The sequence below is a fragment of the Terrapene carolina genome, unplaced genomic scaffold, assembly GCF_002925995.2.
Source record: "Terrapene carolina triunguis isolate 2854851 unplaced genomic scaffold, T_m_triunguis-2.0 Scaffold34227, whole genome shotgun sequence".
In the NCBI taxonomy this organism is placed as follows: Eukaryota; Metazoa; Chordata; order Testudines; family Emydidae; genus Terrapene; species Terrapene triunguis.
The window spans coordinates 2,468-17,192 of NW_020698578.1; the positions used below are offsets into that span (position 1 = coordinate 2,468).

The 14,725-nt window shown below is 47.8% G+C and overlaps 1 protein-coding gene across 1 annotated transcript; it reads right to left on the minus strand.

The window, feature by feature from the left end:
* Positions 1-398: 398 nt before the first annotated feature.
* LOC112120893 (ubl carboxyl-terminal hydrolase 18) lies at positions 399-11,479 on the minus strand (the record flags this gene model as incomplete). Its single annotated transcript, XM_026646166.1, has 8 exons — positions 399-509; positions 1,007-1,056; positions 2,994-3,125; positions 4,289-4,459; positions 5,273-5,368; positions 7,176-7,322; positions 8,492-8,571; positions 11,334-11,479. Coding segments are annotated over 8 exons (871 nt in total), but the record flags the coding sequence as incomplete, so codon positions are not given.
* Between the last annotated feature and the right edge of the window lie 3,246 nt (positions 11,480-14,725).

The window sequence follows — 14,725 nt, forward strand, 5'->3', positions numbered from 1 at the left end:
CCAACCACCATCCCACCCTGGCACCACTCACCCTGATGGCGCATGGGGGACTGTGCATCCCAACTGTGTTGCTCCTTTTGTTGGTCTTGATTTGAACACTTACTAAGTTGAATGAGGATTGTTCAGGCAGGGAGGATGCCTGCAAGCTCTGTGGGCAGCACAGGACAGAGAGCAGGAGGAGGAAGTGGTGGCTCTTCTCTGTTGTCTGATACATATCAAGTTCCAGGAGGTGGAGGCTGAGATAACACAGGGGGTGGTCACGTGCCCCCACAGAACCTTTCCATTCCCCCATACACACACTATACACAGTGACGTGTCACGGCTGAACTGAGTTCAGGTCTCCCACTCTGCTGTACTGATGGATTTGTAGATATTCTTCTTGGAACAGGGTTGTCAGATTCCATAAATAGGGTGGGGCCTGCATAGAGCCCCCAGGTCCCTGAAGCAGGCCTGGATGAGGCTACTGGGAATTCTTTCTCATGTAAACCAGGAGATAGGCAGTTTCACCCCTAGCAGAAGAAAAGAGCAAAACAAATGTGTGCAAGAGGCGGGCTGTAGTTAGACACGCTCCCCAGGGTTAGCTTTTTTTCATTTGTCCTACCATAGGGTCAGGTGACCTCATCCTTCCTTTTGCACCCCAGATAGCACTGTAACTGTGACTGGGTAAAGGTGCTATATTGGCAGGATGGATTCTCTCTACCTTTTGCTCTCTTATGATTTATCAGTGCAGAAGGAGGAGCGAGAGAGACCCTGACTGACAGGGTCCTCAAGTGGTTAGCACCTCGCTCTCTTTATGGGCTGGGTGGCAATGGGGGGTGAACAATGAAAGATCTCTTTTGCTCACACACTTGTGACTGTACAGTATTACTACAGCCAGGTAGTAGTGGCCATAATGTGAGAAGTTGTCTCCTCAGACAAAGACAATTCAGATTGTTTTCCATACCACCACTAACCCCATTCCTTACCCCAAAGCAGTATCAGATAAAATAAAGATACACCCCCTTACCAGTGGGTATGTGAATTTCCATAGGTACATTTGACATCATCCCACAATACCTGCAGTGGATCAAACATACATAGAGCGCTGGTAAGAACTCTTAAGTGCTGGTTAGACACATCATAGACTCTCCGATTTAAGGTCAGACAGGACCATCGTGATCATCTAGTCTGACCTCCTGTACGTTGCAGGTCACAGAACCTCACCCACCCTCTCCTGTAATAGACCCATAACCACTGGCTGAGTTACTGAAGTCCTCAAATCATGCTTTAAAGACTTCAAGTTACAAAGAATCCATCATTTACTCTAATTCAAAGCAACCAGTGACCCGTGACCCATGCTGCAGAGGAAGGAGAAAAAAAACCCAGGGGCTCTGCCAATCTGACTTGGGGGGGGGAGGGGAATTCCTTGCCAACCCCAAATATGGAGATCAGTTAGACCCTGAGCATGTGGGCAAGATCCAACAGCCAGACACCTGGGAAAGAATTCTCTGTAGTAGCTCAGAGCTCTCCCCATCTAGTGTCCCATCTCCAGCCATTGATTATATCTGCTACTAGCAGTCGCAGACGGGCCACAAGCCAGTGTAGGCAGTCTCATCATACCATCCCCTCCATACACTTATCGAGCTCAGTCTCGAAGCCAGTTAGGTTTTTTGCCCCCACTTCTCCCCTTGGGAGGTTGCTCCAGAACTTCACTCCTCTGATGGTTAGAAACCTTCACCTAATTTCAAGCCTAAACTTGTTGATGGACAATTTATATCCATTTGTTCTTGTGTCAACATTAGTCATTAACTTAAAGAACTCCACTCCCTCCCTGGTGTTTATCCCTCTGATTTATTTATAGAGCCTTTGTTTGGTTAGGCTAAACAAGCCAAGCTCCTTAAGTCTCTCTCATAAGGCAGGTCTTCCACTCCTCTAATCAGCCTAGTAGCCCTTCAGCTGTAGTACTGTGTGCAGTTCTGGTCTACCATGTTTAAGAAAGATTAATTCAGACTGGAACAGGTGCAAAGAAGTCTAACCAGTGCCTTGTATAATGGCAATAACACTTCCCTGTCTGTACTGGAAATACCTCACCTAATGCATCCTAGGACTGCATTAGCCTTTTTCACAGTCGCATCACACTGGTGGCTCATTGTCATACAACAAATGACCAGTACAGCCAGGTCTTTCTCCTCCTCTGTCACTTCCAACTGACATGTCCCCGGCTTATAGCGAAAAATCTTATTGTTAGTCCCTAAGTACATGAGCTTGCACTTTGCACTACTAAGTTTCATCCCATTTCTATTACTCCAGTTTCCAAGGCCATCCAAATCTTCTTGAATGATACTCCAGGCCTCCTCTGTATTGGCAATACCCCCCCAACTTTGTGTCAGCTGCAAATTTAATTATTGATCATGATAACTGCACAGCCATTCCCCAGGGAGGTTCTACTCATCCCCTTCCAATAATTGCAGGTCCACTGGTAAGGGGGGCGTACCCCATAATCTTCTGTGAAAGGCAGCTCTATTCTATCTACCCCTTTCCTAAAGGGTATATTGAATAACTATATGAATGTTGGATAACTGTATCTGTGAACTACACCTTAATGCCTAAGGACTATACTGTCTGCAAAAACTGGCAGCCATTTTGTGTTCAGTTCAGTGCATGTTGTTAAAGAAGAGAAACACGTGGTGTGCTCTCTTAGGGAGATCATTTAAGTTATTGCCTCTTTTTGTTCTCCCAATCTAAAATAAAAGTCACTTGGACTGAAAGTATCCATTTGCTCACTGTGTAAGGAAAACATGACACTTCTGGTGGCTGGTCCCTCTTCTTGCTTGGCACTAAATCATCCACAGACATTTGTAGCATAAGGGAATGGGATGGAGAAATGAACTCAGCACCAGTCCAGCCACACACATCAATTTGAGTTAGAGGTGCTTTTTTTTTGTGGGCATAGTTAGAGATCAAAAGAATGCACAGCAGAGAAGACAGAAGAGTTGTGGGTCTGGTTTTCTCACCTGACAGACACTGGAATCATTGAAGCAGTACCATTTGCCTTCTGTGAGACTCCGAATGTAGGCACAATAGTGACCAAAGCTGGCTAATCCCGAATGAGCAACAACACCAAAGAGCTCATACTGCCAATCTGCCTAAAAAGAGCCACAAAGAGATACTATCAATGCAGCAGAGACCGAATTCTGGCTGATGAGCAGAGACAAACACCCATAACAGAAGTCCATTTCCTTCAGGAGAAGGTGAAACATCCTCCCCAGTCAAGCGAGGCGACAGGACGATGATGGCCCTGTCTGGAAGATGAAGATCATTTTCTTCAGTTTTGTGTAACGGGAATTCTTCCTAACTATTCAGTTCTCCCAAACAGGCACCTGGATACCAAGGCTCTAAATGCTTCATAAATACACCAGTTAGATTAGATGTTCCTGTTGTTCTTATAGCCAAATCCTGGTTCCGCCACACAATCTGAAGAAACCGGTTGTAAGCAGGGAAGTTTCCTGGAGACTAGGTGGTGGGGAGAAAGGAAAAGTTCCTTTCCAAATCAAAGTATGGAACAGCAACAGAACCAATCTGCAGCCAGAACTGCAACCTCAAGGCCTTGTTGCTCCCTCATGACTTGAGGAATACAGGAAGTCTGACCAGCAGCTCCACACAGGCACATATCCACCAGCTATGCCCCTGTTCTGTTGAGATGAAACCCTCCTGCAGTGGCATAGATGGATCCCTGCTAAACACAGTTCCATGGCATGCACCAGTGTGTAGATTGCTGTGAGTGGATGCCCCAAACCCTGGCCTCCCACACAGTGAAACACCAGCTCTGCTGCTCGTTGAGGCTTCAATACTGATAAAGTTGGGGGGGCGGGATGCAGGCCAAGGCAGGATTTGTCTCTCAGACACCATTGTGATTAAATAAGACATAAGGGGAGTGTGCCTTGATCTTTTCTGTAGCAAGCTGGAAACAAGGCAGCACTGAGACAGCCATGCTACCTGGTCTCAGAAGAAGGAAGGTATACGTTTTTGAGTCAGGTCAGCGTGGTAGATGGCCCTGGTAGCAACTGTCTTGGTTTGCTGGTTTAGCAAAGTCTAAGCACAAAAGTTGCATAGTGCCTGAAAGGGTTAAAATCACAGGATGTAGAACACCATTAGGTACAGCTAAAGCCCAGGGCATGACTCTATTAGAAAGATGGAGAACATTGAGGGTAATGTCTGTCTGACCTGCGAGTCTCTTCTTGTGAGAACTGAGTGAATAGAAGAGAAGGAAATCTGCTTCCCCAAAGTGCAACGTATGAGAATGTCTCACCTTCTCTTTGGCATCTGGGTGACATTGCTCTTGTGTCAGGATCTGGTTGAAATCAAGGCTTTGTGGAAAAGGCAGAGAGTAGCTGATCTTCTGAGTCCAGGAAGATTTCTTGTAGTAGAAGCGCTTTAGGTGAAGGGTAAGGGTGTGTGGCAGACATGTTAGCCTCATGCCCTGCAAAGCAATAAACACTTGATCTGAAAACTAAAGAATCAAGAATGGATGAAGATGCTGAGATCAGTGTGAGTGCAATTAGGGTGGAGAATGGTTAGTGGTACAGTGAATTAATTCCCCCAACCTATCACTTTAGAAGATCACAGTTCAGCTTCAAGCATATATAAAAGGCACTTGTTCACATTTTATTCCTAGAACTGGAATAGCATGAAGAGCTGTAGGTCAGAAATACAGGCATAGTTGTTTGGGGGATCCTGGAATGCAGGTGCTAAACATTTCTCTCTCTCTATATATATATATACACACACACACACACCTCAGCCTTAAGGTGTCCATTTTGTGCACTTCACTTTCTGTCTACTATCCTTACCCTGAAGCATGTACTATTCATTGTATCTGCTCCCTCTGCCTATTACACAAGGACACAGGAGGGAATGGAGGAGAGCACCTGTTAGAGGGATCACAGCAGGCACAGGCAGGCATGGGAGTTGCACGGTGCAGCATGGTGGGATGCTGGCAAGAATAGTGGGGCTTTCCTATAAAATGCAGGATGGGTGAGAGATATGCTAATAGGGAATGTCCCTATTGGGCAATGGCCTGCAAAGGAGACTTTGAGCAGTACTATCCTAACTTGGGTGAGTTATACTCACCCTGACAGATACTTGAGGGGTCTTTCTCTTTTATTTTGGCAACATTCATATAGCTTGTCTTGCCAATTAAGCCTCACTGCACTGCTATACGCCTGCAGTGACAGCACTCCCACCCCAATGGCAATTCCATGTCTAGGCAGAATTAGGGGAAACACTCACTTACTTGCAGACATGGTGTTTTCCTTTCACACTGTTCACAGAGACACATGTTGTTGTCAGTCAGCTGCTCAGGCTGGAAAAAGCAACGCAGGGTATCCTCCTAGAAGCACAGAGAAGGATTCTATCAGCCAAATAGAACTCCTCTGAGAAGTTACATTTCTATTTCTGCTTCATTTCAAAGGCTGTAGTTTCAAGGCAAACCTTCAGAAGGTATTGTATTTCAAGGTGTCTAGCAAAGGAAAATAAATTGGTTTTGTTGCTGCTTTATTGTGAATAAAGGAGACCCAAAAGGCATGTTGGTTGGTTTTAAAGGCTTTTTTCCTCCTTTGCTTCTTTTTCGCATTAAAAGTTTAATTTTCGCCTCTCCTGTTTCCCTCTGTCATATTGTTGTACTGTAGTTTAGGCTCCCTCTTAGGTTATAAGCTAACACAATTTTAAAGAGTTAAACTGTGTGTACATTAGGTGTTAGGTGATGTTTCAAGTCATGTTAGCCACATCAAGTTACCTTACTCCCTTTTAAAAAAACACGTCTCCTAGTCTACACAGGCCCAGACAGAGCTCCAGTTATGCTTTCTGTTTAGTTCAAACCCCAACAACCTGGTTTCATTTTCTTTTCCAGCACAGTAAGGAAGGGAGTAACTTAAGCAAAACATTGTTTGTTCTTACAGATGCCAACACATTGTTTAAGGAGTGTTCTGTTAGAAAGGCTGTGGATCAAGCACAATGGAATGTGCAACCCTACACCAAGAGCATGAAACTGCATTTGTGGACATTTTGGCCTACGTTTTCAAAAATGATTAGTGGTTTTGGATGCCTTCATTTTTGTGGGCCCAGTTGGAGAAGCCTCAAAGGGGACTGATTTTTGGAAAGTGCTGAGCACTCATCCTCTGAAAATCAGGTGCCTTTAAGGTCTCTCAAGTTGGGTTCCCAGAAACTGAGGGGCACAAAATCACTAGTCACTTTTGAAAATCTTGGCCTTCTAAAACTTCCCCTTCGCCCCAGGGCTTGATCACGATCCCATTTGAAGTCAGTGTCAAAATGCTCATAATCCCCACTTTACCTATCATCCAATGTTGGAGTCTTTAAAGAAGAAGTAAGGGAACGCCCTTCTGGCATGTTGGAATGGCATTCTGGAGCATTCCAGCACAACTCAAGCCCTGCTACAACCCCTCCTAGCCCACAAGTGGCTATGCACACACACACATATATTGTGATTCTGCTGGATCAGAACTCCTACCGAAATTCCTGTTTTAAGAAACAAATCTTTGGATTGATCTTAACTGGTGTCCCCTCTTTTTTTGGTCCCTGAGACAACAGTTAAAGAGATAAGGAGGACTGTTGATTCAGGAAAAAGGTGTTGACGTGTAAATGTAATTTACAACCTCTTTAAGATCCCTTAAATGTACACTGCTACAGCAGTGCAAAGGAGCCTTAGTATAAATGAGAATCAGGCCCTTTGAATCCAAATATGATTGAACAACATAGCACCTATCTGTCTAAACATTTATACGACCCCCTCATCACTGTAGTATCCGAGCATCACTAAACACAGTACTACAGTATTAATAGTACAAGGACTCTGTAAGCAATTGCAGTATTTCTGCATCTAAGCTCTGATAAGCACAGAGAGCTTTTAGAGGAGGTGTTTTACCCAGAGAGGGGAATCCTAGCCTGGACACCAGAATTTTCCCCTACGCTTTTCAGAAAGGAGCCTCAAGAGCTTAATTTTCCACCTGTAAATCCACCTGGGATAAACAGAGTTTTACATCACTTGAAAGGTCAGTATCCCTTGCACAGACACTGGCTACAGCCCCTAGGAGGAGAGGCACCGGAAGTGGACGCCTGTGCCTGAGCGGAGTGGACTCTTTCTCCCCATTAAGTGAGGAGTTTTGGATTGCTGAACCTACCAGTGTCTTCAGTCGCTGAGAACAGGAATTAAACATTGGGAGTGGGAGGCTTAACATGTTGCTGTCCCTCCTTGTTTCAAAGGAGCACTTCTGACAAACCAGATACTCCTGCACCCGGATAGTGTACAGCGTGGTCAACCTGTCAGCCTGAAGAGTAGAAAAGAACAAGAAATGGATATGAACCACACAACTGATGCTTTTCCCTCTGCAGGTGTGACAGTGGCTGTATTGGACACTTAATGCAGTGTCACTTCTTTAGGACTTGAAACCAGATCTTTCATCTACCTAGACAGAGAGTACCTCACAGCATCTAAATGAGGGCAATATAAATCAGTGGTTCTCAACCAGGGGTACACAGAGGTCTTCCAGAGGGTACATCAACTCATCCAGATATTTGCCTAGTTTTACAACAGGCTACATAAAAAGCACTAGCGAAGTCAGTGGAAACTAACATTTCATACAGACAATGACTTGTTTACACTGCTCTATATACTATACACTGAAATGTAGGTACAATATTTATATTCCAGTTGATTTATTTTATAATTATATGGTAAAAAGGAGAAAGTAAGCCATTTTTCAGTAATAGTGTGCTGGGACACTTTTGTATTTTATGTCTGATTTTGTAAGCAAATAGTTTTTAAGTGAGACAAATCAGACTCCTGAAAGGGGTACAGTAATCTGGAAAGGTTGAGAACCATTGATATAAACGCCATGGGAGATTACATAGTCAGGCTACGGTAGCAATAGGGCCTTAACTGTGAGACACTTATATGTATACTTTTGTATTGAACCTGCATGAACAAACTGTGCTACTAGTGTGGAGGAAAGTCAGCATTACTGTTTACTGTTAGCCTAGGAGCCGCCGATGGGAGGAACTACCATCCAGATAATATGTAAAACATTACTGAATATTAGAGGCAGCTGACAGACATTAATGCAAGGGGGAGGCTGTTTAAAGATAATACTGAACAATATTTATGTACATTTGAGGTAGGAAGAAACATGAGTTAACCAAACCCAATTTTGCAAAAGGAACATGCTTTTTCCTATTAACAAACAATCTCCCCCACAAAGGGAATTACCACCTTGGTGTGGTCTGAAAGATGTACGGATACATTTTAATTGAGACTTGAATTGCCAAAGCCCATGGCTGCAAGATTCCTTGTGGCTGGGAGGTGAGAGGCAGGATTGCTTGGTAGCAGGATGGAGGTGACTCATGTAATCTCACAGAGAACCAAGGTTAGTGAACAGGGAAAGCTGTGGAATCTCTAGGGTGCAGGTGGCACGTTCCTTTTTTCAGTCAGAGCACTTACCAGCTGCCCGTCTGTGATCTGACTCTTAATTAGGTTCCAGAGGCTCAGGAAGAGTTGAGCAGCGTCATACTGGACAAACACTGGACAAACAGAGACATTACAAACCAACATTAGCATTGCAAACAGCACATTTCATTCCTTGGAGCCCCTCTCAGAGACCTGAGGTTTCCGTCCACTTTCTTATCTGCAGTCCTCCCCGGTCTCAACCCCCCCATACCATGCCAAGCATCTGCCTGACCTATGTGAAAAGGTGGAGTTTCCCCTGGAGTCCAGTCAATGTCGCTCTTGAACAATCTCTGTGTCTCATTACAGAACAATATGAGGCACCTCCTTCCAACCCAGGGGCTGAACACATTGCTACCGCAGCACTCCCTGCCAGCTCAAGAAGTCAAGTACTATACAGGAATCTTACACTTGGAGTTCTCACTGGGCCCAAATGGCACATTTACAAACCTAGATGCGTGGAAGATAGTTTTCTGCAGGGCTTGCTTAAAAGAGCCCCATTGAGAAAATGCCTGAGAGTCGTACTTAAGGAAAAATCCTGTGCCTACCTCCATGGAGCAGAACCAGTGTAGCTCCACTGCTCAAGCTGGAGCGAGGGGGGCAAAATTTAGGAATCAGGCAGAGAGCGCACACATACTGCACAGCACAGAGCCCTGTTCCACGGAGGCTACCTGTGCAGTAGAGGCAGCTGAAATTACCTTTGTGGAATGGCTCCACAGCCTGTGGCACAGTGTTTTTGCCTTCAATCTCCCTGCAAGTCTGCCCAATGCCCAGTGCAGATACTTAGGCTGTGTTCTTGCATAAGGATCTGCTCCTTAATTTGCATACCACTAAGCAAATTACAGTCATCCATGCCTCTAATATGGAGGTACAGCCCATAGAGTTTACAGGTCCCAGGATTTAGTAGTCCATCCCAATCCAGACAGAGCATTATAGGCTAGAGTCTACTGCAGGGATGGGCAAACTATGGCCCGTGGGCCGTTTTAAGCCGGCCCGCAAGCCGCACCAGGTGCCTCAGCCCCGCTCTGGCCAGGGCGCTGGGTCGGGGGCTGCACCAGGAGGCTCGGCCCCGCTCCAGCCAGGGCGCTGGGTCGGGGGCCGCACCAGGCGCCTCAGCCCCGCTCCAGTGCTCCAGCTGGGGCGCAGGGTCTGGCCCGCACCACGTGGCTCCCGGAAGCCACGGCATGGCTCCGCTCCAGCTCCTACACGCTCCAATGGGAGCTGCAGGGGCAGTGCCTGCCCCAGCCCTGATCCCCCTCCCACTCTCCAAACCTCTTGATCCCAGCCCGGAGCACCCTCCTACACCCCAAACTTCTCATCCCCAGCCCCACCACAGAGCTCACACCCCCAGCCGGAAGCTGCACCCCTTCCCGCACTCCTGCCCCAGCCCTGATCTCCTTCCCGCCCTCTGAACCCTTTGGTCCCAGCCCAGAGCACCCTCCTACACCCCAAACTCGTCATTCCCATCCCACCCCCCAGCCTGCACCCCCCCCCCCCCCGCACCCCAACCCCAATTTTGTGAACATTCATGGCCCGCCATACAATTTCTATTCCCCGATGTGGTCCTCGGACCAAAAAGTTTGCCCACCCCGGTCTATTGTGTCTATGCGCCATTCCTCCATATTAAAGACAAGAGAGAATGTGGGCCACATTGTAAAACTCTGTGAGATTTATTTGGCCATCTCTCTTTAATTGGAACAGAGAAGGCCAAATGTAGGCAACTCAATCTCAAAGGGACAGATTTAGCTCTGATGTAAGTAGGCACACACAACTGCTTACCCTCCTGCCTATACCATGTCTGAATTTGCTGGTATATCTCTACTGTAGCTCTCTTAACAGTGTCTTGTTCTGCATTTTACATGATAAAGATTAGTCCAATATATATGCAAAATTTTGCACATGTATGTGTGTGTTTACACTGACACACACAACACTAATCACTACTGATTGCATATGTACAATAATAGATCTGCTTTTGACACATGCTCAGCTGGAAGGTTGATCTGATCAGGTCTTCTCTCAGCATTTATGACAGAGCTAAAAAGTTGGATATGTCTTATAAGCTCAGGGATTTGAATGAGTCCAATCATCCACGTATCTTCCTGCTCTTCCTTCCAGCTGACACTTAGGCCATGTCTACACTTACAAGCTTACAGCAGCAGAACTGTACCAATACAGCTGTGCCGCTGTAAGAGTGCTCATGAAGCCGTGTTATGCCGATGTGAGAAAGCTCTCTCATTGACATCATAAAACCAGCTCAACGAGTGGCTGCAGCTATGTTGGCGGGAGAGCGTCTCCCATCAGCATAGCGCTCAGCACACAGGCACTTATGCCAGCAAAAATTCTGTCACTCAGGGGGTGGGTTTTTTCATACCCGAGAGACAAAAGTTTCGCCGACATACGTGCTAGTGTAGACATGGCCTTATTTTCTAATAAGAGAGAGAGAGTGCAGCTTCCCCTCTACGATCACGCCAATATAACAAGGTATGTCAAGCAGTAATCTGACTCCCTCTACTCCCAAAGCATTTCACACCTCTGTCTAGAACCAAAGTGCCTCCCTTCACCTACAGAAAAACATTCTGCTCCTATAGAATATGTGCAGCCGTCGCATCCCCTGGCCAAAAGTGAGGTCGCTCTCCAGGGCGTCGCTCTCCCCTGATCTGGAAATAAGGCCCAGCTGCCCTTCCCCAGCGGGCAGGCTGCTGCAGCCAGCATGGCTCTGTGCTACCACTTCTCCAATTCCTAGAACACATGAGGAGGTGAGTCAGAGGACACGCTGAGCTTATTAGTGCTTGGTGACTTCCCCTGTTCAGACGGGGGCTGGCTGGTTACTGCTTACATTTCAAATTGTGCCAAGTGAGACAGCTGACAAGTTCCTGGGGATATACGGCTCTCCGTTTGCTACGCTGCATCTGTTCCAACAGCAAGAGCATTTGGTACGGGACACTCTTCTTTTGTTCTATATGTACCGTCGGCACTCTGATCCTGTGAATAGAAAACGCAACAGGAGCAGTGAGCAAGCATCACAGGTATGAAGTACCAGGCATCATAACCAAAGGGGCAGAGTAAACAACACAGACAGCAGTTGAAGAGGCAACCATTACATATATGCCTACGATAAAAGAGTAAAGAAAGAAGACTTGCCAGCAGGAGGCAGCTGCACTACCTCAACCAGTGGGGCAGGTAGCATGTTTTAAAGAGAGAGGCCTTGATTCTAAGTTTCTTCATCCCTGCATTTGGGGCAGAATGGATGGGCCAGAAATGCCTTTAAGTCACCCTGGGAAACAAAGAATAGCTGTAGCACAGTGGGCTCCAGACATATGTACCTCTTCCTGCCCTTCACCCTCTCCCTTCTGCCCCAACACACCCAAAATCCTGCCCATGCTGTGTGCTACGAAAAGGGTTGGTAGAAAGCCCTTATGTCAACTCTCCTCCAGCTGGAAAGGTGCCCTGCCCAGGCAGTTATTTTGCCAAGGCTGTGGAAAGGGGCCTTAACATGACTGAAAATCAGCCTCATATTGGTTGGTAGAAATAGCGAATTTCAACAGGTGCAGTTTCCTGCTCTTGGTTAGAAATAGGGTGCCGGGGAGGAGAAATGGGGTGAAGGAAATGGTAACAAAGGACAAACTAGGATTAAGGTGACACCAGGAAGGGAGGAGGCTGGCCGGAGCACATTTTAGAACCTAAGAAGTGCAATGGAGTTTTGTGGTTGTATTTCAGCCCTGGAGACCCAGATGCACATCCCGTGATATGTTTGGGCTCAATCCTGTGATGCACTGAGCACCCTTAGCGTCTCTTACTTCAAGGGGAATTGAGGGCACTCAGCATCTTGCAGACTGGGCCCAACACACAATGGTCCCTCTGGTATTAAGATCTTCCATTGTGGGCTTTTCTTCATTGCAGTGTTAGCTCAAGTTATCTACTCTCAAATTACTTACGCTGTGCAAAATGGCGCAAGGGTTTGAGGGGACTCCTGGAGGGCGTATTCCGTGTGTGGCACTCAGTTCTGTGGCAGCAGCAGCGCCAGACTTACACCTTATGTACCCCTAGGCACAGCATCTTCAGTGCCCCTCACCCCCCTCCCCTCCGCCTACAGCTGACCTTTATGTTTTCCGTAAAAAATGAAACCAAAAGAAATATAAACACAGCCTCCCTAGGAATGCACGGGACCCTCCGCCACGCATGGAGCTCCCACCCTGTGCCGGGTGCAGCCCACCCACCCCAGGCGAGGCGCAAGGGGGGAACTGTAACTCTTCCCCCTGCAAGCGGTCTCCGGGTGCCTTCCATACCTCCTGCAGCCCAGTGCAGTAGCCGCGCTCCGGCTCTGCCTGTGCAAGTGAATGGGGCGCTAGCCACACCCTCCCTCCCCGGCACGGGGGTGGAGGCAGCGGGGCGGCCGAGATTGGGAAGGTGCTGGGACACTCCCAGCACCTTCAGCAGCCACCCTGCCCAGCCGCGGCTCACAGCACCCCCACGCGGGCTGACTCGGACGCTCACCCTGCTCCAGCCCCACATGCTCAGCAGCCACCAACCCATGCCAGGAGCCCGCAGGGGAGCTGTATACATTAACTTTTTAACTTTTAACACGCTTTTAACTTTTAGGCGCCCCTAGAACACCAGCGCCCCTAGGCACGTGTCTACTGTGCCTAACTGGAAATCCGGTCCTGGGCAGCAGGTGGGGAATGAGAAGGGGTTCAAAGTCAGCACAGATCCCTCTTCTCTTCTGAAAGCAGAGGGGAGCTCCCCTTCTTCTCCTTGGGCTGGTAAGCAGCTCCCTCCACATCCACCCATCCCCCCTTCAACTCCCCTTAGCCTGGGTAAGCAGTGCCCCCCTCCTCCCTAGTTGATGCAGTAAGAGCTCCCCCTCCTGGCTCATTCTACTTTAACACCAGGGCGGGGGATGGGGCCAGCTGAAACATGGGTCTGTCCCTCCTCCACCATCTCTTTGCCTGGGGTCTGCCATAATGGCTCTGGAGCTGCCCTGTGGCTATGGGGGGAGGATTCCTTCCCTCCCCTCCACTGCTCATTTCCCCACTCCTCATACCAAGCCTAGCAAGCAGACATCAGTGACATCTCTATGCCAGTTCTAGTCTCTCTCCACATCTCTGCAGCACTGCAATCCTGTCTCTTTCCCCCTTGGCGTGTATGATGGGGAATACAAACCCCACACTGGAGAGCAAGGGGTTAAAGAACAGCTCTGGTGGCCCTGCCCAGCCACACCTGCAATGCCTGCACAAGCTGGAGGCAAGGCTTTAAAAGGGACAGTGGCGGAGCCGCAGAAGCAGGCAGTGGAAGGGAGAAAGTGGCTGTTTGGAGGGGAAAATACTGTCTTGGAGCTCACTGCTTGGGACCTGACCCCACAGCCCTGTGCAAACCTGCAGAGAGAGGAGAGAAGAGGCTGGTGACTGAGTATACAGGTCAGAGCCTGGATTGGAGTGATTTACTCCTGCAAGCTAAAGGAGAGTTGGGTAGGAAGTGGTCTGGGGGTGGCTGCTTAGCACCCCAGGGTGTTGAATGTAGCTGCCTACCACTGGGCCCTGGACTAGAGCCTGCTGGAGAGGGCAGGCCTGAGCTCACCTACCCACTCTGAGAGGATGTTGCAACAACAGGAGCTTTTACTAGGGTGAGAAGCCAACTGGAAAAGACCTTGTTCAAGGGCCCAGTCCCCCAAATCTCTGTGTGAAAGGGGAGGACTAGAAACCTCTGGTTTGGGGGTGTTGAAGGACAGGACCGTGTCTTCAATGGGGAGAGGACCTGCCACAGGCTGGCACTGTTGGTGGCTGTGAACTTTCTACAGCATGTCAGTGAGTGTATCATTCCTCTGGGAAATATGGAGGTAGTGGGGAATATACAGAGACTATCCATTTTAATGAAATAAACTGTAGTGAGCTGAACAAACTGGAAACAAATTGAAATAGCTGTCACTGTGGTCAACAGAAAGGTGCAGGGTCCAAATCTGCCCTGTCTTACCTGTTCTATGCAACCCCCTGAAGTCAATGCAGCACAATAAAGGGGCAAAACACATTCAAGCAAAGCAATGGGACACTACATGCTGTCTGTCCACCCAAACAAATATCTATCCCAGGCAGGCGTAAGGCTGTGCAATTTGGGCCTATAGCTGTGGAATGTTTATAGTTGTGAAGTGAATGGTTTATATTGTGGCACAGGGATTATTTTCCATGGATATAATTAGAATAAAACGATGTGCTGTTATGGATAGGGTGACCAGAT